This window comes from Carassius auratus, chromosome 17 (assembly GCF_003368295.1).
Source record: "Carassius auratus strain Wakin chromosome 17, ASM336829v1, whole genome shotgun sequence".
Taxonomy (NCBI): domain Eukaryota; kingdom Metazoa; phylum Chordata; class Actinopteri; order Cypriniformes; family Cyprinidae; genus Carassius; species Carassius auratus.
The window spans coordinates 10,275,509-10,296,571 of record NC_039259.1 but is presented as its reverse complement, the minus strand read 5'-3'; the positions used below and the strand labels follow the sequence as shown (position 1 = coordinate 10,296,571).

Sequence of the window (21,063 nt, the reverse complement as noted above, 5' to 3'; positions counted from 1 at the left end):
ACAACTCTATTAAAATCTATATGATGTTTGATAGGGAGCCAGTGCAGTGTTGACAGGACCAGGCTAATATGGTCATACTTCCTGGTTCTAGTAAGAACTCTTGCTGCTGCATTTTGGACTAGCTGTAGTTTGTTTATTAAACGTACAGAACAACCACCCAATAAAGCATTACAATAATCTAACCTCAACTGCACTTTCCACATGTACAGCTTAAAAAAAAAAAAAAAAAAAAAGACGACAAAGTGGAACTTAGTCATTTTCCAAAACCGCTAAGCAAATATATACAGTTTCAGTACATACCACATAGAGACGCCTTTGCTGATGCTGCTCTTGTTAAATTTCAGCCTCTGGATCTGTTACAGCTTCCAGACGCTCTCAACGCAAAAGCCCACTGGCGCTCGTGATTCTTTAGCTCCGCCCACACATCACGCCTCTAGGCGCTCGTGTTTTTCCGGGAAAAATCTGTACAGACTATCTTTCTCTTATAAATATAATAAAAATAAAGACTTTTTGGAGTTATGAAGGATGCAGTACTACTCTATAGGTACTCAAGATTAACAGGATATTGAGTGAAAACGAGCATTTCACCCCCCCTTTAAGTTAAATTTAAAAATTACATTTATGCACTTTTTACCACATGTTTATCACGTGTTCCCCTAACCCCAATTCTTCAACAGCAGACCAAGAACTCAAAACAGGGAACACTGTTTAAACGCATAACACAATGGTACTCACCTGGGAACAAATTAATAAATTAATGATACACAGCTGGAATCAAATTCACATAATGATGACAGGAACACTGGGAGCAGTTGGGGGTTCGGTGCCTTGCTCAACGGCACCTCAGTCGTGGTTTTGCCAGCCCATGACTTGAACCCACAACCTTAGGGTTAGGCAAACTCTCTAACCATTAGGCCACAACTTCCCGACAAAAAAAAAAGCACATTTTGGCAATAATTTCATGCAATGGTGAAAGAAAAATAGCAAAATGGACCTACATGGGGGAAAATTTTTAACAATATGTTTGGTATTCGGCCCTTAATTGGCCAAAGTGTTTAATTTTGTTCCGCTTCGGCCAATAATTTTTCTTTTGGTGCATCCCTAATTATTTCTGTTACAAACATTCAAATCACAGAAGTACTGGGATGAAAGTGTATAGTTTATATATAACTCGTGCACATGATGTGTATTGTAGCGATTAAAATAGAGTAAATCACCTTTTGAAAGTAATTTGACACTTAAAGGGTTAGTTCACTCAAAAAGGAAAATTATGTCATTAATGACTGACCCTCATGTCGTTCCGAACCCGTAAGATCTCAGTTCATCTTCCGAACACAGTTTAAGATATTTTAGTTTTAGTCCGAGAGCTTTCTGTCCCTCCATTGAAGGTGTGTGTACAGTATACTGTCCAAGTCCAGAAAGGTAATAAAAACATCAAAGTAGTCCATGTGACATCAGAGGGTCAGTTAGAATATTTTGTTCAAGAATGCTGAGTCATCCAGTAATGAAACAAGTACAATTTGAGTGAGTCAATTAATCATTCATTCATAAATTAAATGTGATTTTGTTTAGTTGTCTAATGTTTCTTCTTCAGAATCATGGGAGAACCACAACTTCCATTGGGGGAAGACTACGTTTTTACATAATCATGGAGTTCTATTTTGCACACAAAAAGCTATAAAAGAGTCCAGTTTTTACTGATTTTTGTTCATGGTATTCAGCTTCACTAAAAGGTTTGCAAAAAAAGAGACACAGGATAAATGTTTGATATCATTATCACATTGGAATCGAAACTGTGAATCGAAAATTATCGGAATCAATAAGCAGAATTAGTATTAAAAAAATTCAAACGATACCCAACTCTTCATGTACTGCTTAAAAAAAAAAAAAAGTATGTTCTCTGAGATCCACCTATGTCAGCAAGATTTTAACATAAAAAAGAAGTAATAGGCTATTTTATATCCTGTTTCCACCTTTTCTTTGAAAAACTCAGTTCTGATGTGTTTCTTGGAAGTTAACACCCACTGCTATGATTGGGTAAAAGAATTGTATATTAAAGTAATAGATGGACGCTTATGTGACGTATTCTGAAAACAAAATGGATAATTTTGGTTAATAATGTAGAAATAGTCAGTACATATCAAACAATCTGTAACAGACAAATCAATAGTGACACATGGTAAAAACATTTTTACTATATTACTGTGGCTTTCAGTGTAGTATTACATATTCATATAGAAACAAAAAGATGCTTTGTGGTAATTACAGCTTAAGGTCAGTTCAGTTAAAATTAAGTGAGCGGAGCTGAATCAGCCAAATACAGAAACAAATATCATTCCCTAGAAAAGACAGATATTCGTCACAAGACATTAAGGTGAATATTGTGCACTGAAATCATATTCCAAAGATTTTGCTTTAGGATCTGGTACAATGTTTAGACAACATTTTGCAGAATGGTGAATTCATGCATTCACTGATTTCATGATCATGTTTTATCGATTACTTCATAATTATCTGCTGGTAGCCTATAGTTTTCTTTTAAAACACTGTTAGATCAACTACTGAGATATAATTTGCATGATCTTTGCACCATAAAACCGCTGAACACAGTGTTGTTAGTTTGCAGCTTGTGTCTGCCTCTTTCTTAATAAGCCTTACGATATCAAGCGTATCAAGCTTGTGATTTTTTTATTTTTTATTCATCCATTCATTTTATTTTGCTCTGATTTAACGGTATAGCCCAGCCTCATTATAAAATTAAGTAATTGTTCTCTCACTTGTCAGATATGATGCACATAATTTTGTCTTTAATGTTAGTTTTTATTTGCAGGTAGCTTTTGAAAGGTTTCTTCACCACACCAAGACATCCTGTTATGCAGAAGACTTCTTGAATATATTCAGTGTTTTTCCTTATTTCCCAGATTGCATGTGGATGTGGGCCATTTAAGGCAATGATATGACACTGCTGGCCTTCTTATGGCCCGTACAATGGAAGTAAGCCTGAAGTTTCCCATATGTAAAACAGCAAAAAGTAGGCAAAGATGCAGTGTTGTGTATTGTTCATTATGCAGCAATGTGTAATCTGAATGTGGTAAACAATAATTATGGCCCAAATAGTGCCAACCAAATGTGGGCCAACTTTGGCAAAAATGTGGCATTATCAACAAAGGCTACTCAGGGTGTAAACCAATCGTGGTCCACATATGTTTCAGCAAATTTGGCCCAGGTACATAAAAACGTATCAGTTTTGACAAAGATATGGCACAGTAAATGCTGGCTAATGTGGCCTCGAGCCTAAAGTGGCCCATACTGTATATGATGCACCAATGTGGCCCAGTTATCCTCAAATGTATCTGGGACAGTTTTGGCAAAGATATGGCACACTGAGCACTGGCTAATGTGGCTGTGAGCCTAAAGTGGCCCACATATGATGCCGCAAATGTTGCACAGTTATCCTAAAACGTATCTGGACCAGTTTTGGTATAATGTAAAAAAATAAAAATAAAATAAAAACCTTGGCTACTGCATCATCTTTTATTTTCAGTCTCTCTGAAAAGCCTACATTGAATTTTGTCTTGTTTAAAAATATATCTGCAATAAAATTAAGCGATTAAACAAACTTGATCTGTAATTGTTAAAAATAAATAAAGTTATTCTCCTCTTGCCCATTATTTAACTGTGTCTACACCAAATGTGTACATTCAGTTAAATTCAAGTTTATTTGTATAGTGCTTTTTATGATACAAATTATTACAAAGCAACTTTACAGAAAATGATGTTTCTACAATATTTAGTAGTAGCTTATAAGTGGTGATTGTCAGTTTATATGTATATGACATATGCATAGGTTGGAGAGTGTTTTCTCTGCTTCCTGTTGGCCTTCTGTTGCTAATCGTAGCTCCGTGTAGCTGTTTTTATTAATTTATTTTATTTTTTCTCTCTAGAATCTTTATCTTACTATCACTCTCTGTTTTTTAAAGTGATAAAATATAACTTAATTCACACCATATTTCTGATATTATCGATCAATCTTATCAGATTAATTTTGATCGTTCACTTTTATTTTATATCCGTGAGTGCAGTCCACCTGCAAAGCGTTAGCACTCGTTAGCTTGTCATTAGTATTTTCATTCGAACCTATCGCTGTTTTCTTTTCTTCTCTCCTCTCTCTCACTCCAGTTTTTCACAAGTTCATCAAACAACCGCAGTAAGAATATTTCATCAAGCACGGTGAGTACTGGCTTCTCCTGCTATTGTTATTTGCACCTCTTGCAACATGTACAGTTTATCTATCTCTGTCGCAGATGAGGGATTCACATGTGATAAATGCAGGGAAATAGTTAGGCTAACAGAGAAGATTTCAGAATTAGAGACACGCATCCAAACTTTAATTGAGGACATAAGAATGTTAGGGCTCTAGATACGGCTTTGGATGCGTCTAGCTCAGGGATTCCTGTACATTGTCCGGTTCTGGCAACAGAGCCACTGCACCAGGGCAACTGGGTGACAGTGAGGCAGCGCAGTCATGGGTCAAAACACCGCTCTTCTGTTCCGATCAAAACATTAAACAGGTTTTCCCCACTCAGTGATACACCCACTGAGAAACCTGATGAAAGTGCTCTAATTATTGGTGATTCTATTGTACGGAACGTGAATATAGAGACACCAGCCACCATAGTCAAATGTTTACCAGGAGCCAGAGCATCTGACATCTTGGCAAATTTGTGCTGGCTAATGCTAAATGTAAATACAGTAAGATTGTTATTCATGCCAGTGCTAATGATGTTCGACTTCGCCAGTCGGAGATCACTAAAAATAAGATTAAAGAGATGTGTGAATTTGCAAGCACGATGTCAGACACTGTAATATGCTCTGGTCCCTTCCCTGCTTACCGTGGTGACGAGATGCATAGCAGATTGTTTTCTACGAAAACACTTTTTGTAAATAATATGATCACTGATCATAATAGAGATGTGCTCTGTTTGACAGAAACCTGGCTAAAACCTGATGATTACATTATTTTAAATAAGTCTACCACTCAAGATTAATGTTATAAACATGAGCCGCGTCTAAAAGGCAAAGGGGGAGGTGTTGCTTCAATTTATAACAACGTTTTCAGAATTTCTCAGAGGGCAGGCTTCAAGTATACCTCGTTTGAAGTAATGGTGCTTCATTTAACATTATCCAGAGAAACAAATGTTAATGATAAATCCCCTGTTATGTTTGTACTGGCTACTGTATACAGGCCACCAGGGCACCATACAGAGTTTGGTGAATTTACATCAGAGTTAGTTCTGGCTGCAGATAAAGTTTTAATAGTTGTTGATTTTAATATCCATGTTGATAAGGAAAAAGATGAATTGAGATCAGCATTTAGCACTCTATTGGGGTTAGACAACACGTTTCAGGACCTACTCATTGTCGAAATCATACTCTAGATTTAATACTGTCACATGGAATTGATGTTGATAGTGTTGAAATTATGCAGCCAAGTGATGATATCTCAGATCATTATTTAGTTTTGTGCAAACTTCATATAGCCAAAATTGTAAATTCTACTTCTTGTTACAAGTATGGTAGAACCATCACTTCTACCACAAAAGACTGTTTTTTAAGTTATCTTCCTGATGTATCCAAATTCCTTAGCATATCCAAAACCTCAGAACAACTTGATGATGTAACAAAAACTACGGACTCCCTCTTTTCTAGCACTTTAAATACAGTTGCTCCTTTACACTTAAGGAAGGTTAAGGAAAACAGTTTGACACCATGGTATAATGAGCATACTCGCACCCTAAAGAGAGCAGCCCGAAAAATGGAGCGCAGCTGGAGGAAAACAAAACTAGAGGTATTTAGCATTGCTTGGCGGGAAAGTAACCTATCCTACAGAAAAGCATTAAAAACTGCGAGATCCGATTACTTTTCTTCTCTTTTAGAAGAAAACAAACATAACCCCAGGTATTTATTCAATACAGTGGCTAAATTAACGGTAAATAATACCTCTATAATGCCTCTATAATACAATATAATTAATATAAATATAATAATATTTAGAAACGGTTCTTCGTCTACAGTTAACAACTCTTTCAGTAAATTAGTGGGTACAGGATCTAATAAACATGGTGTTGGTTTAAATGCAGTGATAAGTTTATTTAGCTCTTCCTGTCCTATAGTTGTAAAGCACTGCAGTTTATCTTTTTGGGCGATGGATGAAACTGAAGTGTTAGATGCTGTAGTATCTACATTTGCTATTATATTTCTAATGATATCTATTTTATCAGTGAAAAAATTCATAAAGTCATTACTATTTAATGTTGATGGAATATTTGAATCAGGTGGAATCTGGTTATTTGTTAATTTAGCCACTGTGCTAAATAAAGACCTTGGATTGTTTTAGTTATTTTCAATGAGTTTGTGGATATGCTCGGCCATGGCAGTTTTTAGAGCATGTTTATAGCTGGACATACTGTTTTTCCACGCAATTCTAAAAACTTCCAGGTTAGTTTTTCTCCATTTGCGTTCAAGACTATGAGTTTCTTTTTTGAGAGAGTGAGTATTACTGTTATACCATTAAACAGTACATGGTATCTCTAACCTTTTTAAATTGGAGGAGGGCAATAGCTTCTAATGTATTAGAGAAAATATTTTGTCTAGTTCATGTGTATTTTTGGGTACAAATAGCAGTTGAGATAAATCTGGCAGGTTATTTGCGAATCTGTCTTTGGTGACTGGTATAGTAGTTCTGCCCATACGGTAACACTGAGCCATATAGTTAATATCAGCGATACGCAGCATGCACAATACAATGAAATGGTCTGTAGCATCATCACTTTATCATTTGGGATTTTGCATTGGATACATTAAAAGGCAATTTTAAATAGTAATATCCATATTTGGGTTCAGCAGTCTTTCTGATTGTGTCTATGAATTGTTATTTTCTAATATTTATGAGCCCAAACTTTAAGAATTGTTTTTTTTTTTTTTTTTTCATTTATTTTAAATATTTCTGGTTTAATCACAATAAGATTTTTTCTATATCCTACATAAATTTATATTTGGACACCACTATTTGGAGAACAGACAAAATCTTAATAGATTGGTCAGCGCAAGTACTTCTATCATTTCAGTATGTAGAATAAAAGTCGTCAAAATAGTTATTTGAGGATTGGCTTACTACTCATATGGAGCGAAGTGTCCTGGAGATGTTGTCCGAGAGCAGCTCTGCTCCGACTCTGCTGGGGTGCAGGCCATCATCGCAAAAAAGCCTAGGACACTCCCAGAAAAGATTCCAATTATTAACAAATAGCAGTTTACTGTTCTTTACACCCTGACAACAACCATTCATTTAAAGCACAAGTCTACTGAAACTTTCGCGTCCTCGTCGATATGTGGACAGTGGTCCTGACCAATGATCGTTGCAGCGGGCGTCATGCTGCAAACAGTCTTGATCAGGCTCCAGAAGTCCCTCTTCTGCCGCAGCATGGTGTTGTTAACCCCTGGTGTAAAGCACGACCACTCTGGGGCTCTCTTTGGCCTTCAGGGTCGCAGGTATCTGTGCAGAAACATCGAGAACACGAGCACCAGGGAAGGAGTGAATGTGCACTTTACCTTTGGCTATCTTGGCATGGACATGTCGGACGATGGATTCTCCGATGATCACAGCGTCACATCCTGTCTCGCGGAGGGGAGCGAAGTGGTTCCGGGTGGAGATCTCAAAGACCGGAGGGGGAGAAGTCATCACCTGGGGCCTGGCTCGCGTACTCCGCTGTGGATGCACCCAGGGTCCATGGTGTCCCAGCGCCGGAGTGAAGTACATCTGGGAAGATCGCGTCCTGGGTGCACCGGGCCTGTGCAGAGAAACACAGGGTGTGGAAGTGGTGGGACTGTTAGCAGCGCGCTGTATACTTGCCCCGGACTTGTGAGCATCAGCCCGGGAGGATTCCAGTGCAGCTCTGGGCTCTCTTAGCTGGGCCTGCCTCACCTCCAGGTCGCGAATCTGCTTCTCCACGGCCTCGAATGCAGCTCAAACGTGCCTCACCTGCAATCAAAGGTAGACATACATCCACCATTAAAGCAAGAAAAAGTGAGCAAAGCAGTGGTAATGTGTGTGAATAGAGTATTAGCAATGCAAGCGCAGTTAGCAGCGACCACGCTACCAATGCTAATGGGCTATAAGCTAATAGCGGACCCAGGAGATCAAAATAAAATTAGTGATAATGAGGCGCTCTGATTGTTTTTGTTGTAGAATACGATAGAGGATATAGTCACATGTTATAGAATGAAAATGATGGTGTATACAATAGATTTTTAAGATAAAAAAAAATAGTAGATAAAAATAATATAGTGACAGAGCTCAAATGCAGTACACACCACAACAACCTTTCCTTTTGGGAAAGTAGTGAGGGAGTATATAACAAGTATGACCCGAACCATTTGAGGACCATCCTAAAAAGCCTGACCAGGTTTTCCAGTCTTTCTAGAAGTATGTTATGATCGACAGCATCAAACACAGCACACAAGTAGTACCAGCACAAAATGCAATGGAAGCTTTGGATATACTCAAAGGTAAACTTAACAATAAAGAGTGGAATTGAATAAATTAATTATGAATTGTTTAGGAAAAGGAGTAAAATTTGTAAAATGCAAGTGTTGTCAGATTTGTCAGTAACATCATCCAGCCATCCTACATATAGATATTAAAAAATGTAAAGAAAATGCTAAAGTTTTGTCAAACAAGGCATCAATATAAAATGCATTGGATTCCTTCAAAGATAATATTGGGGCTGGTTCAAGACCAGAGTCTACAGTCTAATCAAGATTTTGTTGAACAGCAGTACAGTGAAAAGAAAGAAATGTCCAAAGAAAATAACAATTCATAGACACAATCAGAAAGACTGCTGAACCCAAATATGGACATTACTATTTAAAATTGCCTTTTAATGTATCCAATGCAAAATCCCAAATGATAAGAATATTATACCACAATGACCATAGCACTTTTGCAAATGTTCAAAAGAGACACATAGTTCTTTGCTAAGTACAAGGAATTTATTAATGATATAATTGAAAAAGGGGTACGCAGAAGTTGTATGACCAACTGGAAGTAGAGAACCGAAAGCTATGGTATATTATTTCTATTACAATGCTGAAGTGAAAATATTGTTGAGATCTTGCAAAAAGCATGATTTGTTGAAGTGAAATTTATGCTTGAGGCATGATGTTTCTGGGGAAGTGATTATGGGGGAGAAATGACTGTTTAAGTTGCTAACATCTAGTAACCAGGAAAACCTGGAGAGCTGACGAGAAAGTGAGATAAAATAAATGCTTTGATTGAAGCTGTGGAAAATAAACGGTTGCTAAACATGTTGAAACTTTACAAACAGTTAGGTTCTGAGAATTTCTTAATATTGAAATATGGATGGGTGAAAATTAAAATAAGGTTTTGGAAGGTGCTGTTGGCCCTAACGACAGTATAGAGATCCTAAAAGATCCTCCGGTAAGTCACCTAGTAGAGTTTCTTTTAAAAGCAAAACAAGTGTTTCTGCTACTTTCCTGCAAGCTGAAACAGAACAAGCAGCGCTAAAAGCATCGAAGCTATAAATTCTGAAACATGAAGACTCTGCTACTCTAGCCAATACAGTTCTTGCAGATGTTTAAAAAAAAAAAAAACTAAATGAAATAGACTAACTGCTTTGTTGGTATCACAATTCGGTCAGGCTCATCACTCCCAGCACACTCCCTTACTCGAGCATTTATCACCAGCACCTGTTCACAATCCAATCATCTAATTACCAGCACCTGATTTCATTCACTCACCACCACATATAAGCACACACCTCAGTCATCTTCAGTTGTCTGATCTTGTAGCTGCACAGCAGAAATCTTTCTGTTATGAGCTATAAGCATTGATTTGCTACTGAATCTCGCTATCTATGACTTTGTCAGCACTATACTCCCTAGCACTAGAGTTCCTCCAGTGACCCCTCCTTCAAGATCTCCTATCGTTCCCCCTGAGGTGTGTGCAACTATTCCTCCACCCTGGTCACCCCACCAGCAGTACTGAGCAAGCCCATATCAAATCAAGTCATCATCACCCTGCTCAACGCCTCCTCTGGTTTCTCTCCCTGCATCTCTCCTGATTTGCACATCTGTTTTAAAATAAACTTGTTATCTTTAACCTTCTCTTCAGGAGTCCGTGTGCTACAGAAGATCGGACCAAAAACAGAATGACCTGGGCAGATGAGTATCTCTGTGGAATCCGGTGGGAGGGAAGGCCTTTGGAGAAGTATGTGGAGGAGTTCTTGAGCTTGATACCTCTGAGTTGGAACCAATCCATAATTAATGTATGTGAGATGAGTGGGGCCGGTGGAGTGATTGGAAATGAGTGACACCTGCTCGACCCACCGTTATTGAGTCCCACGGAGGAGATGGAAGGATATAAAACAGGAGCGACGAGAGAGGGGGGATTATTGGGGGTCAGGCTCATCTCCCTCACTTGAGCATTAATCACCAGCACCTGATTTCACTCGCCACCACATAAGCACACCTCAGTCACCTTCAATTGTCCGATCTCATAGCTGCACAGCGGAAGTTTTCCTATTACGAGCTATAAGCATTGACCCTCTACTAAACCTTTATACCTCTTTGACAGCACTAGACTCCTCTGTTCCTCCAGAGTTTCCCCTGTGTGTCTCTAGTGATTCCCTCCTTCAAAGTCTCCTCTCCTGCATTGATGCTGAAAAAGTGAATCATGAAATCCAGTTGTAAAAATTAAACTTATTGGATAACATGAAGTGTCACAGAATTTGTCAAATTTGGATGGATAAATCAAAAGCAGGTCGGTACACTTGGATCTAAACATGATATAGACTAATGTCTGTGAATATTAAACTGCAAAAATACAATTTCAATATGAATCCTGTGTGCCTCTGTATGAATGAAGACGAATGTATGAACTATCTCTAGAACTGCTCTGAGTCAGTTCATGATCATTTTATCACATCATACCATATACAAAAAGAAATTTAAAGATCTTCAAATAACCTACAAAAAAGCTTTTTAGTGTAATGATAGTAGTGCTACTACTAATAAAATTGTAAACATTTTTATAGGAATTTTTACCAGAATAATGTAAATGCACAACACTGTATTTGTGGAATGAATGAAGGACGTTTTATAGTGTCTTTTAAAATGTAACTTTGTTAAACTTTAAATAAATGACATTTAATTATTGCATTAAATTAATTAGACCAGCTTAAATTCAGCCATTAAAATGAAAAAAAAATTACAAAATGGATTTTCTATAGGGCCCTAGATATGGTGCAGCACTTAATTTTTTTTTTTTTAAAGATGCATCGTTATTTGCTGAGTTTAAGAAAAAATTTTTACGCTGTGGTATACAGAGCAACCGGGAAAAAAAAGTATGTATGTATGTATGTGTTATTCGACAGTACATCAACATTTGGCAGAACTTCCTTTAATAAAGACCGACAGACCCCCCCCCCACCGCCCACCCCCACGCCCAAAAAAGGTGTCTGCAACTATTCCTCCACCCTGGTAACCCCAACAGCAGTACTGAGAAAGCCCATATCAAATCCAGTTGTCATCACCCTGCTCAACGCGTCCTCTGGTTTCTCACACCCGGAATCTCTGTATACCTGTTTTAATTTAAACTTGTCAACTTTAACCTTCTGTTCACGAGTCTGTGTGCTAAATGTGATCTGGATTAGTGTCTGTGAATATGAAACTGCAAAAATACAATTTCAATATGAATCCTGTGTGCCTCTGTATGAATGAAGACGAATGCATGCTGTGTATTTACATTATTAAGATGAAAAAAATATATATAAAATTGAATTTCTATAGGGCAGCATTTTTTTTTTTTAAGATGCATCGTTATTTGCTGAGTTTAAGAAATTTATGTACAGTGTAATTGCAAAGGGGTATGCAGAAGTTACCCACTGGAAGTAGAGAACTGAAAGCTGTGGTATACAGCGCAACCAGAAAAAAAGACACTGTATGTGTTATTTGACAGTACATTAACATTTGGCAGAACTTCCTTTAATAAAGACATTTTTCCAAGGTCAAGGTTTAACAAATAATTTATTAGGAGTTCTATTTAGATTTCATCAAGGTCTCAATGCCTTCATTACCCATTTTGAAGGAATGTTTTACCAGGTTAGACTGGCCAAAGATGTGAATTTTCAGCAGTTTATTTGGTGGCTTGATGGAGACATTACAAAGGACCTCAAAGAGCACAGAATGGTTGTCCATATATTTGGAGCAGCATCTTCATTGAGCTGTGCCACCTTTGCCTGATTACATAGGTGATGTAATTAACACCATCAAGCAGAATTTCTGTGTTGTTGATTGTTTAAAATCTGTAAACACAGCAGACCAAGCTCAGTCTCTCTATAGTCGACTCACAGTGGTGTATAGCAAAGGCAGTTTCCATCTCAACAAATAGATCTGCAATTACCTTTCCTTTCTCAATGTAATCCCCTCAGGAAAACAAAGCCAAGGGAGTGAAGATGCTGGACCTTAACAAAGATCAACTTCCAGTGGAAAGGGTTCTGGGTGTTTAGTGGTACGTAGTGAAAGATGTGTTCACTTTCAGTATAGCAATCAAACAATACTCAATAACAAGACATAGCATTTTATCCATTATAAGTTCAATCTATGATCCTTTAGGTTTTCTGTTACCCATCAGTATTTTTGCCTAGCTAATTCTGCAGAACCTGTGTAAGATCAACTTCAATAGGATGAGAAAGTCCCTTTGAATACTCTAAAGAGGCAAAGATGACTCGATGAGTTGATTCCTTCACTGTAAAAATAAAAAAAAATTATTATTCACAAACAAAAAGATGCATTGTGGTAATGACAGCTTAAGGTCTTCAGTTAAAATTAAGTGAGTGGAAACAGAAACAAATATAATTCCCAAGAAAAGATAGATATTCGTCACAAGAAATTAAGGTGAATATTGTGCACTGAAATTATATTCCAAAGATTTTGCTTTAGGATCTGGTATAATGTTTAGACAACATTTAGCAGAATGGTGAATTCATACATTCACTTGTTTCATGATCATCGTGTTTTCTCGGTTACTTCATAATTATCTGATGGTAGCCTATAGCTTTCTTTTCCTCAAGTCATATATGTTTAAAACACTGTTAGATCAACTACTGAGATGTAATTTGCATGATCTGTGCACCATGAGACTTCTGAACACAGTGTTGTTAGGTTGCAGCTTGTGTCGGCCTCTTTCTTAATAAGCCTCATTATAAAATTAAGGTGAATATTGTGCACTGAAATTATATTCCAAAGATTTTGCTTTAGGATCTGGTACAATGTTTAGACAACATTTTGCAGAATGGTGAATTCATGCATTCACTGGTTTCATGATCATCATGTTTTCCTGGTTACTTCATAATTATCTGCTGGTAATCTATAGTTTTCTTTTCCTTAAGTCATATATTTGTAAAACACTGTTAGATCAACTACTGTGATGTAATTTGCATGATCTGTACACCATGAGACTGCTGAACACAGTGTTGTTAGGCTGCAGCTTGTGTCGGCCTCTTTCTTAATAAGACTTGTGATATCAAGCACATCAAGCTTGTGATTTTGTTATTCATTCATTTTATTTTGCTCTGATTAAATGGTATATCTCAGCCTCATTATAAAATTAAGTAACTGTTCTGTCACTTGTCAGATGTGATGCACAGGATTTTTGTCATTAACGTTGAAGTTTTATTTGCAGGTAGCTTTTGAAAAGTTTCTTCACCACATCAAGACATCCTGTTATGCAGAAGACTTCTTGAATATATTCAGTGTTTTTCCTTATTTCCCAGACCTTCTTCTGGCCTGGACAACGGATTGTAAGCCTGAAGTTTAGAATGGAATAAAGAGTGAATTTATTAAATTAATTATGAATTGTTTAGGACAAGGAGTAAAATTTGTTAAACGCAGGTGTTGTCAGACTTGTCACTAACGTCATCCAACCATCCTACATATAGAAACTAAAAAAATGTAAAGAGAATGCCTAAACTCCTCTTGTCAAATAAAGCATCAATATAAAATGCATCGGTTTCCTTCAAGGATAATATTGGGGCTGGTTCAAGATCAGAGTCTACAGTATAATCAAGATTTTGTTCAAAAGCAGTACAATGAAAAGAAAGAAATGTCCAAGGATCAACAATTCATGGACACAATCTCAAAGACTGCGGAACCCAAATATGGACATTACTATTTGAAATTGCCTTTTAATGAATCCAATGCAAAAAGCACAAATGGTTAGTATATTACACCACAATGAGCAAAGCACTTGTTCTAATATTCAAATGAAACACATTTTTCTTTGCTAAGTAGAAGGAATTTATTAACGATATAATTGAAAAAGGGGTATGCAGAAGTTGTATGACCAACTGGAAGTAGAGAACTGAAAGCTATGGTACTGTATATTATTTCTATTACAATGCTGAAGTGAAAATATTGTTGAGATCTTGCAAAAAGCATGATTTGTTGAAGTGAAATTCATGCTTGAGGGATGATTGCTGGGAAAGTGATTATGGGAGAAAAGGAAATGTTTAAGTTGCTCACAACTTGTAGAGGAAAGCTTTGACATCTGATGAGAAAGCAGGATAAAATAAATGCTTTGATTGAAGCTGTGGAAAGAAAACTGTTGCTAAACATGTTACAACTTTACAAAAATATAGGTATGAGAATTTTCACCCGTCTTAAAATATGGATGGGTGAAAAGAAAAAAATACAAATAAGGTTTTGAAAGGTGCTGTTGGTCCTAACGACAGTAAAAAGATCGTAAAAAATCCTCCGGTAAGTCATCTAGTGGAGTTTCTTTTAAAAGCAAAACAAGTGTTTCTGCTGCTTTTCTGCAAGCTGAAACAGAACAAGCAGCAAAAAAAAGCCTGTATTCTTGGATCAAAAGCTTATTTTAGACATTTAGACAGGAGGTTCAGTTGAAAGTAAATAAAAGTCATCTGTGAAATTCTATAAAAAAGCACACATCAAAGCCATATTCAGAAACATGAAGACTCTGCTACTGTAGTCAATACCGTTCTTGCAAATGTTTTGAAAAAAACAAAATCAAAAAGGCTAACAGTTTTGTTGTTAAAGCAACATTAATTACACAATCTCAATGACTGAACTTAATGATGAACATTAATATTTAAAATTGGCTTTTAGTGAATCCAATGTAAAAATGCTAAACAATAAGAATGTGAAGTGATTTTCTCAGTGCTGAAAATGTGAATAATGAAATCCAGTCATAAAAAGGGAGTTTATTGGATAATACGAAATATCATACAATTTGCCAAATTCTGGATTGATAAATCAAAAAGCAGGTCAGTACACAAAATTATATGGGCTAGTGTCTGTGAATATTAAACTGCAAAAATGCTATTTCAATATTAATCCTGCTTGCCTCTGTATGAATGAATGAATGATGCAGACAAGTGTATGAACACATGAATAATCTCTAAAACTGGTCTGAGTCAGTCCATGAGCATTTTATCAAATCACACCATATACAAACAGAAACTTAAAGATCTTCAAATAACCCATCAAAAGTCCAAAAATTGTATTTAAAGTGGCCCTATTATGCTCTTTTACAAACTCTTGATTTTGTTTTGGGGGGTGTACTAGAACAGGCTCTCATACTAGGTTGTTCAAAAAACACATTATTTGTCATTATTATTATTATTATTATTATTATATTATTATATTTTACATTATTACAATCTCTCCCCAGTCTGGCATGAACGGCTCGTATAGTTCCTGTATCAAATCAAGGCCTGCCTTCCGGAATACAAGAGGAGCTGTGATTGGTTAGTTGGGCCAGTCTGTGCTGTGATTGGTTATCTGGGCCAGTGTGTGTTGTGATTGACAGCACTCTGCGCCTGGTCGAGCCTACTGCCTACTGTGAGCTTCAAAAACACTCAAATCAATGAGGTCAAAACAAACTTGTAAATCCTGCTCTGCTTCATTAGTCCATCTTTTTACAGTCCTTAATACAGGTTTAGCTGATTTTAGTTTCTGCCTGTAGGTTGGTTTAAGATGAACCAAACAGTGATCAGATCGCCCCAAAGCTGCTCGTGGAACAGAGTGATTTGCATCCTTTATTGTGGTGTAACAGTGATCCAATATATTACTGTCTCTGGTGGGCCATGTGATGTGCTGTCTGTATTTTGGCAGTTCACAGGAGAGATTTGCTTTATTAAAGTCCCCAAGAATGATTAAAACAGAGTCCGGGTGTTGTTTGTTCTGTCTTTGTGATCTGATCAGCGAGTTTCTGTAAGGCCAGACTCACTTGCGCTTGCAGAGGAATGTAAACATTCACGAGAATGAAACTCCCACGGTGAATAGAACGGCTTGCAGGTAATGAATAGTGTTTCTAGATCTGAACAGCATATCTTCTTTAACACTGTTATATCTGTACACAACCTTTCGTTGATGTAAAACCATGTCCCGCCACTGTGCGATTTCCCTGCTGATTCTGCTTCGCGGTCTGCTCTGAACAGCAGCAAGCCTGGCAGATAGAGTGTGCTGTCTGGAATGGCATAGTTTAGCCAAGTTTCCATGAAATGCACAGCAGCAGATTGTGAGAAATCCTTATATGTCCAGGAGATCAGAAGGAATTAGTCTGTTTTGTTGGGTAGACAGATGGATGCTAGACAATGCGGTCGAAATCCGCACATTCTAGGAATTCATTTTTGAACTTTGCTTTTTGAAACATGCTTTTGCACCATTTCACTTGTTGTGTTGATTGTATTTTTCTTTTCAGGTGTGCCTATTATCCTTGGTTGGTCTGAGTACCTATGTTCACTTTGAGTTGGTCTGGTCTTACGTCTATATGTGTTGAATGTTGCTGTGTTATATTGTGTTTGAATTTACCCTTGTTGGATTAAAGCCTTATGACATATAACATTTCGTCTTTGTTGTGTGCCCTTTAATACAGTGTAGCCGTGACAATTATAGACTGTAGGCAGAGTCTGCAAGAGAATCATTTAGGTTCTAACTTGTGAAGAACTGTTTTTAAAGTCTTGGAATGTGTCTTTGAATATGTGTCTGTGACATTTCAATTGCTGCTTATGAAAAACTTGGGTTGGGATGATTTTACCAAGTATAGGACATATTTCTGGAAATTATTTGAACATTTAGGGAGGAGATTTTTATATGTCTTTACAATATTTTGACTATTGTTGATGCTTAAATCTATTAAGGCTTAGTGTGGCCCAGATAATGTACATTTATGGTTTATTTGGTTCCTTATTAGCTCAAATGTGCTGTGCAGTGGCCTGCTTGTGGACCAGTGCCAAAATGCCACCATTCCATGTAGCATGTGGACCACATAAGGAATTTGGGGAAGACAAGTTTTAGAAAAAAAAAAAAAAAAAATCAACTGTGGCCTACAATAGGGTCAGTTTTGGTTGGCTTACATGCTGCAATGCTAAGGCTTAATTGAGGCCCAAATCTAGAAAACAGCAGCAGACTGCCAAAGTGTCATCATTCTACACTGTATGTGTGCCGGAGCAAGACATTTGATCTGGGCCAGATTTGGGCCAGAATTAAAATCAATATGGCCCATATAGTGGCCAGTTCTGCTTAATTTGATTTATTCATGCATGGCTGACATTGGGTCTGCCTTTGGCCTGCTTGTGGTCCAAATTTGGTAAACAGGAGCAGACCACCCAAGTGCCATAATCCTTCACGGTACATGTGCCGGAGCAATGTGTTGGATCTGGGCCAGATCTGGGTCAGTTTTAAAGTCAATATGGTCCTGTTTTGGGCCAGTTCTGCTTTATTTGGTTTATTCATGGCTGACACTGGGCCTTACTTTGGCTTGCTTGTGGCCCAAATCTGGCAAAAAGGAGCAGACCATCAAGTGCCATCGATCCATACAGTACGTGGGTCAGATGAGAGTGTCTGATGTGGACCTGATTCTGTGTTCTGTATTTAGCTTAATGTATTTTGTCTTTTGGAATAGTGAGAAATAAACAATTGCTACAATAATTAAAAATATTTTAACATATTTCTGAGTGAACCAATGTTAACAGATTATTTCCACAAGTTAAATTCACAGTAAATCATTTTGGCAAATAGAAAATCTGAGATGTAATTGGTACAGAGTTTGAACACCTTTTGTATAAAACAGGAGATTCACATGTAAAGATTTCGGGAACGTAGCATCTGCAGAGTTACAACTTCTCTACAGGGCTGTGTCTTATCTCAGGCTACTGGATGACAAAGGAGAAGTGAATGTTGCATTTGCTGACAGTACTCTGACAGTACAATAGCACTGAAATACATAAGCCATAAAAAAAAAAAAAAAAAAAAAACAAGATTGTTAATGGAGTGTTGAGAGTGGGCGGGAGACTAAGTCAGCTTTATCAGAAATAAAATATTCAGCAATTTTACCAAAATCATGTCATGTTTCAAAAATTATTCTCTAGCATGTACATGAAAAGGCACTGGATTCCTCATACTAGCTCAGCTTCTAGGGTAAGTAATTTACAATGAAAGGATCAAAAGCCAGGTGAACACAATTCCCAGATCTGCCTGCTGAAAGAATTTCTGTAGAAACCTGCTCTGCCAAAGTCTCCAGGCCCTCTTCTTCTCCACAGGCCTAGCCCTCGATCCCTCCCCACATCCCCCATTCCACCTTTGCTACACTATCCTCCTGGGGTCCGTTCTTCACATCTCGCGTAATACATCTGAGATTATTTGACAGATGGCAGAACTTTTAATCATGAAAACTAATCTCTGGCTAATTTGGTTCTTCAAACAAGCTTGCAGATTTGATTAAAATATCTGGATTAAGTTCATTGGAATGGGAAGATATATTGATACTCGAAACCATGATCAGCAATGCAGAGCAATGATTGGCTGGTGGCAAGACAACAATGTAATGACATCAAATAATCACAATCAAGGAAAAAGTGAAGCAAAATGACATAAAGGTAAATAAAATCTGAAACTGTTTGTTAAATGACTATTTTTAAACAGGCTTTGCATTTTTCAATGTCAAGTGTATTGTAATTAGCGATTCATTAAATTTTGAAGAGGATTTGTTATATGTGACTATGATTGGTCAAAGTTTCCTAATCCATAAGGTCTATTTTAAGACTTTACTGTGTTGAAATTAAATGTGCATCATAAAAGCTTTTTGAGATATGAGAATTGTTCTGCGTCTCCTGCAATGCATCAAAGCCCACATTATAGTTCACCATTCAAATTCATGGCTTGGATAAACTGTACACAATGTGTGTGTGACTACAATAAAATTATGAGATTATTATTCCCTTTTTGAATAAATTCCTCAATGACTAAAATTGGCCACGTCTATTAGATTACACATTTTAATTATTTTTGAAAATCGTTTTAAAATTGTTTATTATTATTATTATTATTATTGAATATTTATTTTCCTGGTTTAGTATAGTGCTCTTGTAAGTAAATAGTAGTGGCTGGGACAGACTTTCAGTGTCATCTTCATTATTAATTTTTGAATTATACAATCTAATCCTGTTTTGGTGAAATAAACCTGCTCCTGAGCATGTTTGCGCTAATAGATCTTTTGCTATGACAGCAACTCCAGGATTAACTACGAAGAACCTAACAATCCTGGATCATGTGAAATAATCAACAAAATCCCTGGACTTTTGGTTTGCGTTTTTGTTTGTGTCGTGTCTGCAATCCACTCATTAAACTGGGGGCTCTATCACGTGTGCTTTGTGTAGATTCTTTGTATTTGTTTTTGCACCTCATTTGTTTTCTTTGTTACTTTAATAAGAAAACCTGCAACTAAATCCTTATCTCAGCCTGCTTTCTCCAGCGCATAACAGAAAGTAGCTATGGTTATGCAGCATTTAACAGTCTAATGTTCAAATAATCACTGTCATACATAGTACATATCTCAGACCATTCATTTCTTTTGGGTAACTGGCGCTACTTTCATGTCATATGGCTAAGGCTACTCTCTCTTTTATTTCATACATTAATTTAATATTTTTGTAAAACTGTACATATTTTTGTAATGTAATATTAACAACTTTGACCAACTTTGTGTACAATATAATTTCATTAACAATTACTTCATAATCACAAACATTGAGTAAACAGAAATATTGATAAACACAATACACAAAAAAATGCATATTATGCAACTCTCCATGATTATGCTGATCTATATAGCTTTTTCTGTTCATGCATCATAAGGACATCCCCCTTGTCATTTTAAATATATAAGTGATGGTTGAAAATTTTAAAAACAAACTTCATCAGAAGGGAAAGATGAAAGCTCTGACACTCCTTCTCTGTCTGTTTCTTACTAACTTTCAAGGTAAGATTATTGTTCACTGAAGACTGAATATTGTACTGAATTTGCAATATTTCAAAATTAGTTGCTAGTTTGAACATCATGTGTTTCATGCAAGTGATACACAAAATGTAGTTCATAAAGATAACTCTGTAATCATGAATAGGAAAAAAAACATTTAATACATTGCACATATATATATATATATGTGTTTGTGTGTGTGTGTGTGTGTGTGTGTGTGTATAACATGGCTATAGATGTTTTAATAATGCTGAACATCAATTCACATGATATATTTATTTTGTTTTTATAACTGGCTGCATTTCACCAAATGTTCCATCTATGTTTTTTTTTTTTCTCTCCACGAGTGAGTCTTCGTGTTAAATTGTGATGATCTTTTTCTCTGTTTTCTAGATCTATGTGCACAATCATGTGGTGGCCAAATGACAAATAGGAGGGGTGATTTATCCAGTCCCCGGTACCCTAATAACTACCCTGATAACTCACAATGCACCTGGACCATTCATAGCACAGGGAGAAGGACAGTGTCACTGACCTTCAACAGTGTTTCGTAAGAAACATTCATTTTCTACTGCCATCTCTATATTTTTTTTTCTTCAGATTTTTGGCATAGGAATATAATTATGTAATTTAAAGGCTATCTTTCAATTTAACGTATAACTTAATTTATACAGAATCTTGTATGAAAATGTTAATTTAAAAAGACATAC

At 36.7% G+C, this 21,063-nt stretch overlaps 1 protein-coding gene across 4 annotated transcripts in view; it reads left to right on the top strand.

The window, feature by feature from the left end:
• The first annotated feature begins 20,278 nt into the window (after positions 1-20,278).
• The window catches only part of LOC113117211 (deleted in malignant brain tumors 1 protein-like), a 32,934-nt gene continuing 32,149 nt past the window's right edge, over positions 20,279-21,063 (top strand). For all 4 annotated transcript variants that reach the window (XM_026285735.1, XM_026285733.1, XM_026285734.1 and 1 more), the window contains exons 1-2: positions 20,279-20,356; positions 20,747-20,903. In XM_026285735.1, the coding sequence (XP_026141520.1) occupies positions 20,308-20,356; positions 20,747-20,903 (206 nt within the window). In that variant the 5' untranslated portion in view covers positions 20,279-20,307. The remainder of the gene's footprint in view (positions 20,357-20,746; positions 20,904-21,063) is intronic.